The 18,198-nt window shown below is 28.8% G+C and overlaps 3 protein-coding genes across 9 annotated transcripts in view; 2 read left to right on the top strand and 1 right to left on the bottom strand.

Annotated features, from left to right (window-relative positions):
- The window catches only part of LOC124946603 (E3 ubiquitin-protein ligase CBL), a 49,011-nt gene extending 44,350 nt beyond the window's left edge, over nt 1–4,661 (top strand). For 2 of the 4 annotated variants that reach the window (XM_047487483.1, XM_047487482.1), the window contains exons 6-8: nt 2,951–3,215; nt 3,422–4,174; nt 4,352–4,661. In XM_047487483.1, coding sequence (XP_047343439.1) covers nt 2,951–3,215; nt 3,422–4,170 — 1,014 coding nt within the window. In that variant the 3' untranslated portion in view covers nt 4,171–4,174; nt 4,352–4,661. Of the gene's footprint in view, nt 1–2,950; nt 3,216–3,421; nt 4,175–4,351 lie in introns of those variants that run through there. The other 2 variants (XM_047487484.1, XM_047487485.1) reach the window with 2 other exon arrangements.
- Nucleotides 4,662–7,060: 2,399 nt separating this feature from the next.
- On the bottom strand, nt 7,061–11,558 carry LOC124946602 (peroxisome assembly factor 2). The gene is made up of 7 exons (XM_047487481.1): nt 11,266–11,558; nt 10,392–10,920; nt 9,839–10,318; nt 9,528–9,754; nt 9,042–9,447; nt 8,643–8,942; nt 7,061–8,573 (listed from the first exon to the last, which is right to left on the bottom strand). Exons 2-7 carry the CDS (start codon nt 10,822–10,824, stop codon nt 7,933–7,935), a joined length of 2,487 nt encoding a protein of 828 aa, XP_047343437.1. The 5' UTR covers nt 10,825–10,920; nt 11,266–11,558; the 3' UTR covers nt 7,061–7,932.
- The window catches only part of LOC124946601, a 7,279-nt gene continuing 390 nt past the window's right edge, over nt 11,310–18,198 (top strand). The window contains exons 1-15 of one of the 4 annotated variants that reach the window (XM_047487480.1): nt 11,310–11,707; nt 12,153–12,328; nt 12,405–12,609; nt 12,683–12,879; nt 13,002–13,233; nt 13,330–13,483; nt 13,589–13,823; nt 13,911–14,916; nt 15,065–15,783; nt 15,892–16,061; nt 16,156–16,572; nt 16,703–16,878; nt 16,965–17,212; nt 17,352–17,615; nt 17,707–18,198. The exon at nt 17,707–18,198 is cut by the window's right edge and continues 390 nt beyond it. In XM_047487480.1, coding sequence (XP_047343436.1) covers nt 12,189–12,328; nt 12,405–12,609; nt 12,683–12,879; nt 13,002–13,233; nt 13,330–13,483; nt 13,589–13,823; nt 13,911–14,916; nt 15,065–15,783; nt 15,892–16,061; nt 16,156–16,572; nt 16,703–16,878; nt 16,965–17,212; nt 17,352–17,615; nt 17,707–17,881 — 4,338 coding nt within the window. In that variant the 5' untranslated portion in view covers nt 11,310–11,707; nt 12,153–12,188 and the 3' untranslated portion in view covers nt 17,882–18,198. Of the gene's footprint in view, nt 11,708–12,119; nt 12,329–12,404; nt 12,610–12,682; nt 12,880–13,001; nt 13,234–13,329; nt 13,484–13,588; nt 13,824–13,907; nt 14,917–15,064; nt 15,784–15,891; nt 16,062–16,155; nt 16,573–16,702; nt 16,879–16,964; nt 17,213–17,351; nt 17,616–17,706 lie in introns of those variants that run through there. The other 3 variants (XM_047487477.1, XM_047487478.1, XM_047487479.1) reach the window with 3 other exon arrangements.

Here is an 18,198-nt window from a genome sequence, read left to right as displayed (position 1 = left end):
ATATGTCAACGAATGTGTGCGTCCTTTGTGTAATCTATATACATATACACATATATACCTGTTGGCGATAGAAAAAATGTGTGTAATGATCGTTTTGTTAACGATATATATCTTTCACAGCGAATAATTTTTATCCACTTTACTTTTAAATATTTATTATTTATTTCGCAAAAGGATATATCAGAAGATTTTTATACCAGTGATCATAGTAGCATATATATACATATATGTGTATGTGTGTGTGTGTGTGTGTGTGTATATATATGGACACGTATACATACATTTTAAAGATATCTTCTTTTTTGTTTTTTTTTTTTTTTTTTTAATTAAATAATTGTTTACATTAAAAACAAATAAATAAAAAACTAAAAAAGAAAGAAGGAATATTAAATCGCAATAGAAAAAAAATAATAATTCCAATTGATGTTTCTAATAGTACAGGACAATAATATAACTTTCATACGTGTTACCTAATGTGTCAACGCCTAGCTATTAGTGTTATTTGTACAATTGACATTGTTGCTAAATTGTTATCAATTAGGCTCATAATTTTATCGTGTATGTTAAAAACCTGCGGCCGTCTTTTTATTTTTTTTCTCTTTTTCTTTTATTTTTTATTTTTTTTTATATTTAAAGAAAATTCTTTTTTTTTTTTTTTCTCGATGAAATTCACAATGAAACAATATTTTAGCGTACATATTCTTGTTCTTCTTTGTCAATCTTTTTTTTCTATCCGATTGTAAAATATTAGGAATTCTAAAAAAAAAAAAAAAAAAAAAAAGAGTGAGAAAGAAAACAAATAACTTTTCTTTTTTCTACTTCTTCTTCTTCTTCTTCTTCTTTTTTTTTTATCGTAAATAAAATAATTTTATCACGATAAACCAAAGAGAGTGTGACTTCTAGGACACGTATACATACATACATACATACATACATACATATATATATATATAAATATACAGGATGTACCAAAAGGTTTTTCTTATCCATACTTCAGGAACTTGTAGAAGAAGGATATCCCGTAGAATAACTTTTTAATAGCAATTTCTAAATATCTAATCATATTAGATTTTTGAAAGTAATTCCGTCATATTTAAACTTACTAAAGAATAAATAGATTTATCAATTGAACGAACAATTTCTGGGCCGTTTAGTAGTTGTAAATTGAAAATGGCTGTTATTGATTAATTATTGATTAAATATTGTTCCACTGTATATCCTCGATACACTGAAGTATTGGTCAAACCTTCTTGGGCAAGGATGGGGGTGGACATATCTTATATACAACATATATGTATATTTGTAAGTACATATCCCTTTCGTTAAATTTTTAGTTTTCATTCGACGGATACCATTTCCTTTTAAATAATCATAGTGATCTCTCTCAGCAACTATAGAAAAAAAAAAAAAAAAAAGAAAAAAAAGGGAAGCTAAAAACTTCGTAAGAAAGAAACAAAGAAAAAAAAAAGAAAAGAAAAAAAAGAACAGTCGGAAAAAAATCCGCCACGAGAAAATGAAGCTGTTGAAAGTTTTTGTATCGTGTGTACGCATGAGAAAGATTTTGAAATCTTTATTTCATAACGTTATCTACTGGGTCCATTGTTCTCTCTGCCCGCTGCATGATCGAACTAATCGGTAATGTACATACCTGAGAAGGAGAGATGTCACGTGTTAGAAAAAATTATTAATTAAGGTAAGTTCACACACCATATATCCGCATTATGGCAGTCTCTCTCGCTTTTCTTTTTTTCATTTGTTTTCTTTTTTCTTTTTTCATATTTTATCTTTCTTCATTCTTTTTTTTTTTTTTTCTTTTTCCTTCAGCGCTTTTGTGTAATAATAATTAATTATGCTCTTGATGAATTTGTAACGTTTACACGCTCTCATTTTTCGTTAAAATCGAAAAGATACATTTAACAAACACTACTCTTGGCTTTTGGTGATAAGATGCGATCAAAAGACTTATCTACATATAATCTTTCCCCCCCCCCCCCCCTCTCTCTCTCTCTCTCTCTCTACAGATATATATAATATTAAATAATATATAATTAATATACTATGTGCGTTTGTATATATATATATATATATATATATATATATATATATATATATATATGATAATATATTTATTTATTAGTATTTAATTTAATAGAAATTTACTATTAATATAGTTAATTATATTACATATAATAAATATAGTATAATAATAATATTAATATTTTAATATTAAAAAAAAATATATATATATATATATATATATTTAATTTCTTTTATGCAATACTCTATCTTACTTACTCCATGTAATATCGATCTATTACAACAGCATATTTTATTGTTACGACGAAGTCTAAATATTCCAACTGTGAAAGAACTTATATGAATAAAGAAATGATAATCGGATTAGCATAGAGAAAAAGAATAAAAATGCTAGAGAAAGAGAGAGAGAGAGAGAGGATTTATAAATTTATAAAATTATATTGCACTAAGTTGCATTCTCGAAACATAGAAAAATATATTTTAAAATAATTCTCAATATGTAGACATAATTTCTTGTTTTTTATTTCATGCGATTATTTATTACTAGTTCTTATCTATATAAATTCTATCCTTAATATATTTTGGAAATGTAAATCTATCGTAGTAGTAGTAATAATAGTAAAAATAATAATAATAATAGTAATGTATTAATAGTAATAATAATAGTAGTAGTAGTAGTAGTAGTAGTAGTAGTAATAGTAGTCAATGAAAATCGTTGAATTGTTTTTCTCTCGTCTTAAAAAACAGATAAAAAAAAAAGGAGAAATTCTATTTTTTTCTTTGCTTTTTGTATATTCTTAACGAATTTAAAAAATATAATATAAAATCAAATTATAGATCCGTTTAAGATTGGATAAGTTTTTAGAACGATGACATCATTAACGACTTCCCTCTTCTGATCTGGATGTTTTAGGATATAATGGAGCTAAGGAACGGACTGATTTGCGACGATACAGATGACGAAGAAGATATCAGTCCTACGAATTCACCAATACCACCTCGAAGAATCGTTCCAAGTCCGCCATTACCTCCAAGACGACCATCGCCATCACCAACGCCAAATAATCATCTTCGAAATGGTCGACATTTGGTCGTTCCAAAAGAAAATGCACCTCCCCCACCGTCTTCTAATATCACTGTTATTTTAAGTTCTACTACTGATTGTCAACACAATAAAGGTACCCCCCACCCCGAAAAATTAATTATTATTATTATTATATCCTTTTTATTATTAGTATTACTAGTATTTTAATGTATTTTTTGTTAATTATGCATATATATATATATATATATATTTCTTTTTTCTAGGTATATATGTATAAGTAAAATAAAAAGTTTACTCGAAAGAAATTACCAATTACAATAATAATTAATTTTTTTTCAGTTAATAACGAGGCGAAGTACGACATGCTGCACAGAGCATCATCGCCATCACCGATACCACCTGTGCCACCTGTACCTGCACCACCCACAGTAGTCAGAGGTAGTGGTCACATACGACAAAATCATGGAAATCATGCATCCATCACAGTTCAGACTCCACCGATATTACCAGAAAAAACAAATCGTATCATTTCAAATAATTGTACTACAACAACAATAATAACAACAACAACAACAATAATGACGGCGACTACAACGACGCCTACGGCAATGACAACAACAACAACTACTGCAATGACAACAGCAGCAACGACAACAACAGCAACAACAACATCAACATCGGTGGCTACAACTACAACGTTAACCGCTACAAACAATGTACCACCAGTACCACCTCCCTTGTCCGCACCAAGACCACCAAAAGGTAGCAGTAAAGAAAATTCTAAACAAGATCATCAATATGAAAATACGATTGTCATTCCTGGTACGAGGCAACACGTTGTAAAGAATATTAATCTCGAAGTAAACCGAGCACGATTAACTGCTCTCATGAAGGCCAGGGATGATATTAATGGTCCAACAAGCAAACCAGAGGCCGCTGCTTATGAAAATGTCAATGTTGAACATATCGCTAGGCTCACCTCACTTGGTTTCGCTCAGGACGCTGTGATTAGGGCTTTGGGTATCACAAGGAATGACTTTGAAATGGCGTGCGACATTTTGCACGAATTCGCGACGAAATCCTCTTGACCCGGTAAAAAGAAATTCGCTTCTACAAATATACGAATTGAATTTACAATTGATTACATTGTTCCTTTTTTCTCTTTCTTTTTCGTTTCCTTTTTTTTTTGTTTTGTTTTTCTTTCTTTTATATATTTGTTTTTTTGACATCAACACGCGTGATCAATTATGTTGATTTTTTGATTTTTAGGCTCGACCACTGCTGGATCATGACCGGTTTTACCCACAAGACATTACTTTTGACGTGGAACACGTTCATTAATCTACGGATCCTGTCTGTGTTAGCTCTTTACATGTGTCTACTACCAACAACAATCACCGATTCATAGTTTTTCTTCTCTTTTGGAAAAAGAAAAAAAAAAAGAAAAAATAAATAAATAAAACAGAAAATTTAGAATGACGTTAAAACAACTCTGATATCGAATCGATCAAATCCTGATCGTGTTCCATTAGAGTATATCTAAAGATCCTACATAGATTGAATATAAAGATATAGACTCTGTGGTGTTAGTGAAAAATCCTTTAGACAATTAAACTTGCTGCGTTTTATTAAATATAACTCTCTCTCTTTCTCTCTCTCTCTCTCTCTCTCTTCTCTCTCTCTCTCTCTCTCTCTCTTTCTCTTTAGTTGTTTTATTTGTTTTTAGCAACACTTACGCTAAAAATGCTTTCGTTTGAGATAACTAACTATGAAAATTGTTCGATCTTGGTGGAACAAAAAAAAAAAGAAGGAAGAGAGTGAAGAAACAATATGATATTCGTTGAAGAATATTAATTAGTATGAAAATAAATTATTTATGAACATTTATATATCGATTGCTCATATTGTCTCTAATCTTCATTGTTAATTAATGATAAATGTTATCGGAGCACGAAACTGCATAAATACATAGGCGTCTCTTATTTTGAAGTACTATATAGAAGAAGCTTGGTAGATTTGTGCGATAAATTTGGGACTGACGATTTCTGATCGGGGGGTAGGAGCGATAGGGAGTTGAACCAAAAGTAATAACATAAACAAACAAACAAACAAAATAATAAAAATAGAATGAAAATGTAATTATTGAAAAAGAGTTATTTATACCCGTCGAGTACAAAGTATTTTCTTCGTAAATTTTACCTACCAAGCACCTACATACTATATGACCTTTCACATTGTTCTTATTTTTATTTTTCATTTTTCATTTTTAATTTTTCATTTTTTCTTCTATACAAATATAATACAAAAATTGTGTTCCTCGATGTTTTATTTAAATAACGAAAAGATAAAATAATTTCATTATATTCAGTGCGGAGATAACGATGATGATGATGATGATGATGATGATGATGATGATGATGATGATGATGATGATGATGATGATGATGATGATGATGATGATGATGATGATGATGATGATGATGATGATGATGGTGATGATGGTGATGACAATGATGATGATGATGATAATGATAGACAGTTGCACAAATCATGTGCACACGTGCAAATACGTTTAACGTATTTATCAAATGTGATACTTATGTTTGATATGTGTACTGCAATATATGCAGAGCCCCTGACTGTGCTGTTGTATCCTATTGATATACAATAAACAGAAGAAGGTTATATAGTTAAATAATAATTAGTCTTTAAGTATCATTTACATGTTTTAACTCCTACACATTGGGATTAGTATATAAACTGGCTATACAAGGGTTATATTATTATCGATCCTTTCTTATGTAGTTTGCACAACTAACTGAATATATATATATATATATATATATATATATATATATATATATATATTTATTTATTTATTTATTTATATATATAGTTATATATTAATAACTACTTGGTAACATATTTTTTTATGTTACGAACTGTACTGATCCCATCGTTGACCTAATAATAATAATAATAATAATGATAATAATAATAATAATAATAATAATAATAATAATAATAATAATAATAATAATAATAATAATGATAAATACACGTTACGATCGAAAAAATATCAAAAGTCATTTTAATAACTTAATTTGACGATTAGAAAAAGCACATATATTGAAATAGTATTGATACGGATATTATTTAATTGTTATAAATATCTCAACGTTTCTCAATTTCAACAAATAATTTCTATTCAAAGGTTCTCACACAGTTACGACAACTTTTTTAGTTTTTATTATAATTATAAATTTTCTTATATATTATTTATAAATTATTTGAACATCAAATTAAATATTTTGTTAAAATATCACGTTAAGACTTTTATAACAATTTAATATTATATAATCCGTGTATACAATGTAAATGACGATGTTTTGTAACATAAAGTGTATTTTAATAGCATTGCGCTTGTAAACTACTATTTTCTACGGGCAATGAAGTGGCATTATTAATTGGATAATAACTTTGTTAAATGAATCATCCTCATGATTCTTTTAAGGAATAAATATTAAATTGTTATTATGAACTGAAATATCAAACATTAATATATTAATATTTTGGATATTCTCTTAAAACTTAAAAAGAAGGTAAAATAAAAAGAAATAAATAATTCTCGGAAATATATATGCAAAGATTTTTTTGACACATTTCATAAAGTTATATTTCAATTAATATTACCGAAGCTATATAAGAGAACTGTATTTGAATTTAAGAAAAAAATTTTTATTTCAATATTAAACACATTTGAATATTGTAGGCACTGAAAAATATCTCTGTAATTAGAACTTGTCCTACATCATTCTACATTCATACATTGATCATGTACCAACTACGTATATATTAAAGAAAGAAAAAAAAAAGAAAAAGAAAATAGAAAAAGAAAAAAATTACGTGGCTTTAAATTATAAGTAATAGCACAATATGTATAAACAAGCATGCGCTTTCTTCAAACAAGTTTCTATGATATTAGGATACAAAAAGTGCTTTTACTATAAAAAAAAAACAAAAAAAAACAAAAAAAAACAAAAAAAAAACAAAAAAAAACACAAGAAAGAAAATCATTTACATCAAAGGAAAGTTGTGTTCCGCTCTTATATATACCCCCTTTTAAGCCATAAAAATCTACCTCTTGATTATACCAAAGATTACATCGTAAACTATATTTAATATAAATGGACACGCAACTTATTGGATATTATTTATGAAACAAAACCTAATTCTCCATGTGCAATTTTTGAAGAAAGAAACGTAAGTTGATATGCAATTGTTTATATGTATTCGTTTATCCAGACATATTTAGTTTTTTAAAGGTAGATAATATTTTCAAAATAATCTTTAAAAAAAATCTTCACCTATTACATATCGCATTAAAATATTGAATATCTTGGAAGCAAATTCGCGCGATCCCAATCTTTAAATTATATACGTCCTTATAGATAGACTTGGTAAGTTTAGCCGCCCTATTTTTCTATATTGTATATTTATCATGCTGTATTATGTATATCGTATTGGCAAAGTAGAAAATTTTATGATCCATAAAAATAATTTTTCGATTATTCCTTTTCTTCTGTCATGCAATTATGGTAAGAATAATCGATTGGTGCAATATTTAGAATAGAATGTAGATAGTTTTCCTTGATTTCATTATTTACTATGTATAAATTGTTTTATATATTTCTTGAAATAAAATAGCATAACGTTCATATAATATTATGTATCTACTTGTAGAATTTATTATCGAGTATACGATCTTGTGTTAAAATATTAAATAGAAAATATAGTGAAATGTTTCCATTGTTTTCATTGTAAAATATACATATGTACAAAATCTATCTTTACATATCGACAGTTAATATTTGTCTAGAAGAAAATTCTTTTTGCATTTTTTCATATCTTCGCATTTCTTCTTCACTAACAGATGGACTCCAATTATTTATTGCTTCCTTAAAATCTAATAATTCGACAGTTACATGACTAAATTGTTCAGGAATATGTGTAAAATAATTTTCTTTAGTTAAATTATCCTGCATATTATTAATAGTATTAAGAAATCTACGAGCAGCATTTAGCCAAGCATTAGAACAAATAGAATATAAATCGGCACCAGTAAGATTAATGGGTAAATCTATTATAAGTTGCATCAACTCTTTTCCATGATTTAAAAATTTAAATTTATGTGTTAATGCTTCTAAAACATTAAGTTTAGAAAAAAGAGTTGTATGAATTCCCACATATAATAATTTGTCGAATCTACCAGGTCGAAGTAAGGCTGGATCGATTAAATCTGGCCTGTTTGTTGCACCTATGATAAAAATATTGGTTGCTCTATCAAGACCATCCATTTCTGCTAATAACTGAGAAACAACGCGATCCATAACACCACCACTATCTCCACTTCTGCCACGATTAGGGGCCAGCGAATCTAATTCATCAAAGAAAATGATGCATGGTGCTGCAGAGCGTGCCCTTTCAAATACTACAAAGATAATTAATAATAATTCAAATTAATTATATTATCTTATATCGTTATATAAATTGTTTTTACCTTGTCTAACATTTTGTTCACTTTGTCCAACATACATATTTAAAACTTCAGGACCTTTAACAGATAAAAAGTGAAGCTGATATTCAGTTGCAACTGCCTTAGCAAGAAGAGTTTTTCCTGTTCCAGGTGGACCGTATAAAAGTAAGCCGGATTGTCCAAAATTAAAACTACTTAACATGGGTAAACGAATTCTACGAGTGATCTCGTGTTTTAAATTTTCTAAGCCACCTATATCATTCCAATATACTTTTGGTACATGTGGCATTCCTTTGCTATCCATATTTATTGATTGGATATATTCTGAAAATGAAATTAAAATTTTATTAAAAATTTTTCTATTAAATAAACTGAAAAAGATAATAAATGTTATAAAATAATATTATATTAAAATAACATTACTATAAGCTTCAACAAAGTCATCCTTTGTTAGTGTTATGGAATGCTCAAAATATTGCTTTGTTCTTTTGCAATATATTTTTATAGTATGCAATGTCAAAGCAATTAAATCTTTGTATTGAAAATCAGAACATAATTCTGCTATGTTTAATAAATCTGCATCATAATTTATTCTTTGACACGCTAATTGCCATTTTATAATATCCATTCGCTTTTGACGATCTAAACTTTCCAAGTTAATTGTTTCCGTAAATATTCTATGTAACTCTCCAGGGATCTCAGACCCATCCGAAGTGGCTATTATTATAACAGGATAATTTAGTTTCTTGCTATAAAGATCGTTTATTTCTCTTGCAAAAGCAGATATAATTCTTTCATCTTTCTGCCCTTCAAATGTTTTACCAAAGATCTATATAAATAATATTTTTGTTTTTTTTTTAATAACGCAAAAAATTAATATATGTAATGTATAGAAAACATTTCAAATACCTGAATATTATTTAAGCAAAGTATACATGGTGCAGTTTTTTTGGCATTGTGCATCAAAATACGTAATTTGGCTTCAGTTTGTGCTGATGTTAAAACTTGGACTTCTCCAAAATCTATATTAAGTAAATGCAAACCCATTGTTTCCGAAGTAATTTTTACTATCTCATGAATTGCAGAGCCTGATGATCCAATTAGTAGAAATACAGGTTTTATATGTAACTGGATATCTATAAAACAAAAAAAAAATGTCATTCACTGTATCCTAAACAATATATATGTATACAAAACAATTATAATAATATAATTCTCACCAGATTTTATAAATGGTACAATACAGTCTTTTAAAGAGTTTGAAGATTCTACTAACACTGATGGATAAGTTTTAAGGTAATAATTATTATCTAAATCTTTATAAGTTAATCGTAAAATTAATTTTTCTGGAAGCAAGTAGCTTTTTTTACAAGGAAGATAACTATTTATATTATTTTCTTGTATAAGTGCTGTTTCTTCTTGTACAATAAAACAACCTTTACTAATTGGATTACCATTGAGTTTTTGAGATGTGATCTTAAAATACATTGTAGATGGTATTTGAGTTACGGAATATATACGATCCTTTGCATATTCCTTTACATCAATGCTGAATACATCGTTACATCTTAAAAAGCGTGGCTCAGAAAAGTAATTTTTTAACAATGCATCCGTTAAGTTTATTGAAGAATCATAGGGATTAGAGATTAATGATACTTTAACTTCAGTCGCAAAGTTAACAATATTATCTGTTGCAGGAACTGAAAAATATAAAAATTGAAATGTTTGATTACATCTTATTAATCATATGAATTGGAAACGAATTACACTTACTGAGAAAAAGTTTGTCATTCAAATCTATACAATGAAACACAATCTCCAAATTATATCTCATGGTTTCAGAAACATATATTACATTTTGCTCGGTGTCTTCGAATGGTACAACTAATACTTTATATTTCTTAAAAGATGATTTGCAACATAAATAAAACCAACTTGGTATTGTTACATTAATCTCATCTATGTTTATTAATATACACGTGTAAGGATCGATATAATCATTTACACATTCAATTTGTTTATTTATCAAATAATTCAAAGTTTTATCCGACAATGTAAAACAATGAATTTTCTTTTTCATTAATCTTTTAAATTTAAATTGCATATAATACAAAAAGATATAACTAGAAACGTAATAAGGATTTTGTCTCATATAAGTTTGAATCAATGATTGTAAAAAAATTATGTAAAATGACCACGAATACATTGTACGAGGAAAAAAAAAAAACAGCTATATGACAAATTTTAATTATTGATATCGGATGAACTATCGAACCACTTAAATCTGTTCCAAATATTTGATCTGAAAGAAAAAGTAAACAATACCAAATTATAAATTTCTAATAAGATGTATATTATTACATATATATATATATATATATATATATATATATATATATATATATAAAGAGAGAGAGAGAGAGAGAGAGAGAGAGAGATAAAAATACACTATCGTTAATATATTTAATAGGAAAAAAATCGATTTCATATAATATTTATTATTTCCAATAACATCTGATGCTATAACATTTCTATATGAAAACAGAGGAAAAAAAATGAATCATCCAATAACAAAGAATCACGTCGTTATTGGTTAAATTCCCGCGTTAGTTATTTATTGGAAAAATTTTGAGAACCACTGACATACCATCCATGGACCAATGGGTAACAATTCTCAGTGTTGCTATAGTAACACACGTAGATCGGAGAACTTATGGGACCAAAAACGAGGTCCCTTTCTAACAGCTGTACTTGCTCGTACTGTTGGTAATTTTTTATAGTGATTCGCGTGAAAATCACGTTAAACTTATCGAGTCTGTCCTTTTCGTGCTTTACTTTATCGATTCTGTTTAAAAGAACGCATCTTCTCGCGAGAACGTATTTTGGCGACAGTGTCGCTTTCCTTTGAGATCATTTGAAAGTGCACCGTAGCAGAAGACATCGAAAACCGTTGGTGGTTTGATAGTCGTTAAGTGAAGACCTAACCTAACATAGTCTATCCCGATAGCGTCCTTATTGCAATTATCGGATTGAGTTAACTTCGAATTTAAATAACGAGAGTAATATTAAGAATATTATGCACGATTGTGGTAAGTGAAGATATTTATTTTTCAATGTTTATTAAATACGAAAGATTCCCCTTTGAATCTTTAGTTTATATATGCCGTTGTTTGTGTCACGAATTTCTATAACTGTTATACCATTTGTAAAGATACATATATGCCGACATTGTACGATTTTATAATTACGAAAATTATTTACGTTTCGAATAATGTATAATTATCGTTATGTTTTAATAATAATTCGATTATACTTTGGGCTTCCCTTCCTATACGATTTTACGATTCTTTACAGGTTATTAATATAATCTATTAAGTATTGTTTTCACGATATATATATATATATATATATATATATATATATATATATATACATATATGTATATATATGTATATCATATTTTATTACCATGTTTTAATTTATATCTCTTTCATTTTGAAGATCAACTCAAATATTATAGTGTTTCTTCTTCAGAGTGTAAAGTGAAAGAAATATATTGTTAAGCAAGGAATGGATCCTGCAACAGTTATTGCTCTTTGTAAGGAAAACATTCAGCCACTTCGTTATGGACGAAATGCTGCTCAATTGGGAACTGCGTTAAGGGCACAGGAAGATGTGGAAACGCAACAATTACTTCTTCAAGAAAAGCAGTAAGTTTTTGTATTTTGTTGGTACCCTTTATTAATAATCAAAGAATTATTAAAAGAAATACAATGATCATTTTAGAATGTATGAAGATGCAATTAGAAATTACGAAGGAGACGATCCTTTAGAGAATTGGTATGAATATATACTCTGGATCGAACAAAGTTACCCAAAGAGTGGTCATGAATCACACATTGGAAAGTTATTACAACAATGTTTAGCCACATTTGAAAAAGAAACAAAGTATTATCAAGATCAAAGATATATACGTCTTTGGATTAATTATGTAAGTCATTATTCTTAAATAATCAACAAATATGTTTTAAAATTGAATAATTTATTAAATACCTTAATTGTAGATAAATATGCAAAAGAATCCTTTAGAATTATATCAACTTTTATATAATAATGGAATCGGAACCATGGTAGCAGATATATACAGAGCATGGGCCTTTGAATTAGAACAAATAGAGGATTATAAACAAGCAGATGAAATTTATTTACTAGGTTTAAGAGCTCGAGCAGAACCATTAGATGAGTTAGATTATGCACATAAGTAAGAATTACAGACATTCTTATTGTTATATATATATATATATATTTCAATACTATAAAATTGATTAGCATAAATAATTTAATAATTTTTGAAATTAATTGTTATAATCGCACTCCTTGTAGAAACTTTCAATTAGCAGTAGCTCGTAAAACACTTGGACGCGTGGATGATAGAGGTGATGTATCGATATTTGAACAGAGACAAGCATTTAGTTCATTGAAAGCAATTAAAGCTGGTAAAAGGATTAGTACGATACGAACCGGACATCGTGTGCGTGATTATTTTCCTGGTAGTATATCTCAAGTGACAACAATGCAGAATACAAGACCAAATTCTCGAGTACAGATATATCAGGTAAATGTCAAATAGTAGACAATATATTCAAATTTTTATATTCGAAATTTATTATATAAAAAATTAAATACAATATGATAAAAAAAAAAATATTAGGATGATATAGCAGGAGAAATGAAAGGTGCAAGTATATTAGATCATGTACCAATTGAAGATATGCATAAGGAAAATACAATTAAACCTGGTCCATGGAACAGTGGAATGAAAAAATCTAATTTATTATCATCTTCTGTGAAAACTGCTTTTAAAGGTATTATATCCACACATTATAATTAAATGAATTATAATGTGTGTACGTGTGTACGTGTGCGTGCGTGCGTGTGCGGTATTTATTTAAACATTATATTATTTTTAGTTCACGAAGATGAAATAGATGACAATGATATGCAAAAAATAAGATTGTTTCCTAATCATACATCATTTTTCGATGGAAGCAAGTATCCTGAACATATGATGATACCTGTATGTGTACAAGATCGACCAAATCCAAATGTTATACTTAAACCACATTATCCTAAACAAATAGTTTATGCCAATAATATGGATATAAGTATGGAAGAAATTAGAGCTCAACGTTATCTTCTTAAAAGGTTTTTCTTTTATCTAATAAATGCAATTTCATCATTTGTCAATATTTTTATATAATGTGATAACTTACATATCAATATTTTAAGTAGGCAAAACCAGGATATACATAAAAAGTATTCTGACTTGGATATAGACGATAAATGTTCAAGAAATCCTGATTTACAAAATCAACAAAAAATTATGGAAAGAGAATCTCAGAATCACAGTATTACATTGCAAGAATTGCAACAACATAGGCAAGAATTTGCACAACAAAAGATGGTACAAAGGCAACACAATCTGGAGCTTCAAAGAAGAGAGATCGAACATTTAGAAATTGAAAGACACAGAATCCAAATCGAACAACAAGAACTACAAAGGCAACAATATGAAGTTGACAAGCAAACATTAGAAAATCAAAGACACGACGCAAAGCAACAAGAATTGAAAAGATTAGAGGCTGAAAGATTAGAAGCTGAAAGGATAGAAGCTGAACGAATTGAAGCAGAAAGAATCGAAGCTGAAAGAGTCGAAGCACAGAGGATAGAAGCCGAAAGAATCGAGGCACAGAGAATCGAAGCTGAAAGAATCGAAGCTGAACGAATAGAGGCACAAAGAATTGAAGCTGAAAGGATAGAAGCTGAAAGAATTGAAGCAGAAAGGATTGAAGCTCAAAGAATGGAAGCTGAATTAAATACGCAAAGAAAATTACAAACAAGTTATTTGCATTCACATCATACCTCATCATTATCAACGGATAATGAGGAACATTTACTTGGGCAAAGCCTTACTGTAAATACAAAAGAAGCAATATCAGCGGTACAAGACTTATGGCATTCTCCAAGTGTTACACCTGCTACGCCACGTTTTCGTAATCCTATACCACCTCGAATGACAGATTCTAGAACAAAATTATCTTTTGACATACATATGGATAGTTCAATGACACAGCACGCAATGTCTAGTAAACATCATCAGGGATATAGCATACAACCATACGACGATCAAGAAAATCATCAAAGTTTTCATGCTCCTCATCAGAGTTATGTATCTTCGGCACAACACACGCCATATGGAAATCATGGATTACAAAATACGTATCATTACCAAATACAGGTACGACAACAACAAATAACAATAATAATATATGTTTTTATTATCTAGCATGTCACAAAAGAGTATTGATTTTTATGTATGTGCGTGCGTGTGTATATATATATATATATATACATATATAAGAAAATAAGAATAAACTTTATTTCAGCATCACGATCAACAAGTACAACAATTATCACATCATCCGCATCATCAATTGATACAACCCCATCAACAAGCACACTCTTTGCATCATCAATCCCTTTCACAGTCTCAACACCTTCAATCACATTCACAACTTCAACATCACCATTCACATGTACATCATCATTCGCCACACAGTCAACATTTACCGCATCAGGCACACCATCCGCATCATCATATGCAGCAAATGCAGCATCCTTCCTTTGGCAATATGTTACCAAATGATATAGGATATCAACAATATCCGTCCTCGTTGGAACCACCTCTTCTACAACAAAATTCAGAACCTCAAAAATCACTACATTATCCATCGTACAGTGAACCTAATGTCGAGGCAAATAAACCTTATAGGATGCCTCCTGAATTACCATATATCAAATCACCGGGCATGAATCGTAGAGACTTAAAATATTTGGAGAATGCTGAAAATAAAGAAAATGCCATTGTTATTGATTATAATGGACCACTCGAGGAAAACATGCCACCAAAATTAACGGAAGAAAATAACTTGTATACGGATGATACCCTTGGTATAGCACCCTTATCAGGACCGAATGATACCTGCTATACTGAAGCATGCAATGCTTTATTAAGTAGTTCTACTCCTATGACTAACCATTTTAGATTATCGCATAGACCAAAGGATGTGCCACAATTTTCAAGCCAAAATGTTCCACATCAAACGTACGTTATTTCCCTTTTTATACGTATATAATAATTAACTATAAATCAAATGAAACTATAAATGTATTTAAGATTTAACATTTAATAATATATTATTATTTTTAATAGAATTCCAGATGTAAATAATGCTAATGCAGATGAAAAATTAAGTGTTATAATGGAATCAACTAGGGAATATGTTTCAAGTAGTTCAGCCTCTAGTGCCAATACAAGAACAGCTCCTTTAGGTTTTACGTTAACAAGAGAGGAAATGAGTTTGATTAAAGAATCGGGATTACGTTAGTATATATTCATCATTATGTAATATATTATTAAATATTTTCTACCAAAGTATTTTTATTAAAATAATAATATTTTTCTAACATTATATAGAACAAACACATAACGATTCTGTAATAGCGGCCAGTCAACCATACGAACAGAAAATGCGTGCTCAAATTCAAGCTGTACATGCTCAAAGTCCACGTACGGTACAACGAAATGTGGATCAAATAACGTCAGAAATAAAGAATAATTGTGACTTACGAAAATCTATCAATTTTAAACTTAGTAGTGAAACAGACAATCAGGAAAAAACTGATACTATGGAATGCGAAGAGCATGAACCAATGGAACAGGTGGAAGAAGAAATCTTTCAACTTCCTTCTGGAGATATTAATCCTTTTGATAAGAATTTAATTGCCGGTCTTTTGAAAAACATGAAATTTCCATTATCACAACATGCAGAAGGATATATGAGAATAAATACTAACTTAAATAAGTTTGTGCCTTCTACTATGATTACGCTTGGTTAGTAAACTATAAATAATTTACATTATCATTATTATTATATCAATAAATTAGTTTAAAAAAGAAATATGCGCATATATTTTGTAAATAAGTATTTTCATTTCTCTCTAATTTCTTTTTTTATTTAAAGGATCTGAAGCGTATAATTTGGAAAAGTGCCTTGGGAAAGGAATGTATGGAACAGTTTTTAAAGCAGTAAATATGCAGACAGGTCACAGTGTTGCTTTAAAAACCCAAAAACCTGCATGGGTTTGGGAATATTATATTGTTAGGGAAATAAAAACCCGCCTTAAAAATCCACATATGGTATGGACATATTACACATTATTTATTTTTAATAAATTATCTTAATAATCATTAGTTATATACATTACCATTATTATTGATTACAGCTTCGAGGATTTATGGATGTTTCAATAGCTTATATAGCAAATAATGGCAGTGTACTAGTTTCAGAATTTTCCAAATTTGGAACATTATTAGCCGTAACTAATCAAGTTAAAATGTCCACCGGTAAACCATTAATAGAACCACTTGCTATTTTCTTTACTATCGAAATGCTTCAAATTGTTGAACATTTACATAAATGCCAAATTATACATGGAGATATAAAACCGGATAATTTCTTATTTATGCGATTGTAAGTATTTTTATAATTTAATTTTCCACATACAATAAAATTCATTAATAATTACAAGTAATATAAAGTACAATTTGATTTTGATCTTTCCTTTTTCTTTTCTTTTTTTTTTTTTTTCTTTTTTTTTTTCTTTTAATAGACCAACAGAGGATGTTAGGCCAACAATACAGTTGATTGATTTTGGATGCAGTATAGATATGAGTTTATTACCAGAAAAAACAACATTTACTCATATCATAAAAACCGAAGAATTTACCTGCATTGAAATGCAAACTGGACGGCCTTGGACGTATCAGACAGATTTATATTGTTTGGCGGCCACGAGCCATTGTTTATTATTTGGTAATTATATGAGAGTATCAAACGTTGGTGATCATTGGTTTATAAATTCAAAGTTGCCAAGGTAAGATCATTAATTTATAACTAATATTGTAACTGCGAATACTAACATTTGTAAATAAACCTAAAATATTATGTTATTTATATACATACAGGTATGCAAAGAAGGCCGCTTGGGAACCATTCTTTACAGAATTATTAAATATCGAATCGTGTGAAAAATTACCTGATTTATGTAGATTACGAAATTTAATGGAAGAAGCTTTACCACCAATGCCAGAATTACAATCAAAGCTTAGAATTTTATCTAACATACTCAACAAACGATAACGCTTACTTAATTTGCTAAATCAGATACTATGGCCCAATGTGTACGGCACACATTTAGTAAAGAACCAACGTTTAATAAGAAAAAAAATTAATATTATTGTGCTATTTATTGTAAAAGTTACTATTACAGTGATATATGTACTTCACAGCTACGGTACATGAAATGCACGTTTATGGCCTGCTTTGTGGAGGCTTTATTGATTTATATTGCTTGCACATAATCAATAATATTAGAAGTGTGAATTTGATTCTGCCAATATTTCTCTCCGAAATATCGTAAACAATCACCTGGAGATTCTCTTTATCACTAGTTTCTT

Source organism: Vespa velutina, chromosome 2 (genome assembly GCF_912470025.1).
Source record: "Vespa velutina chromosome 2, iVesVel2.1, whole genome shotgun sequence".
NCBI lineage: Eukaryota > Metazoa > Arthropoda > Insecta > Hymenoptera > Vespidae > Vespa > Vespa velutina.
This window is presented reverse-complemented; position numbering and strand designations above follow the sequence as displayed.

Bases quoted from the DNA above. Each gene is read 5' to 3' on its own strand.
- LOC124946602 (XM_047487481.1), bottom strand. From the start codon at position 10,824: ATGTATTCGTGGTCATTTTACATAATTTTTTTACAATCATTGATTCAA. The intron at 8,943-9,041 runs GTAATGTTATTT...TTTCATTTTCAG, and splicing joins TGACTTTGTTGAAGCTTATA to AATATATCCAATCAATAAAT. The intron at 8,574-8,642 runs GTAAAAACAATT...TTATCTTTGTAG, and splicing joins TGAACAAAATGTTAGACAAG to TATTTGAAAGGGCACGCTCT.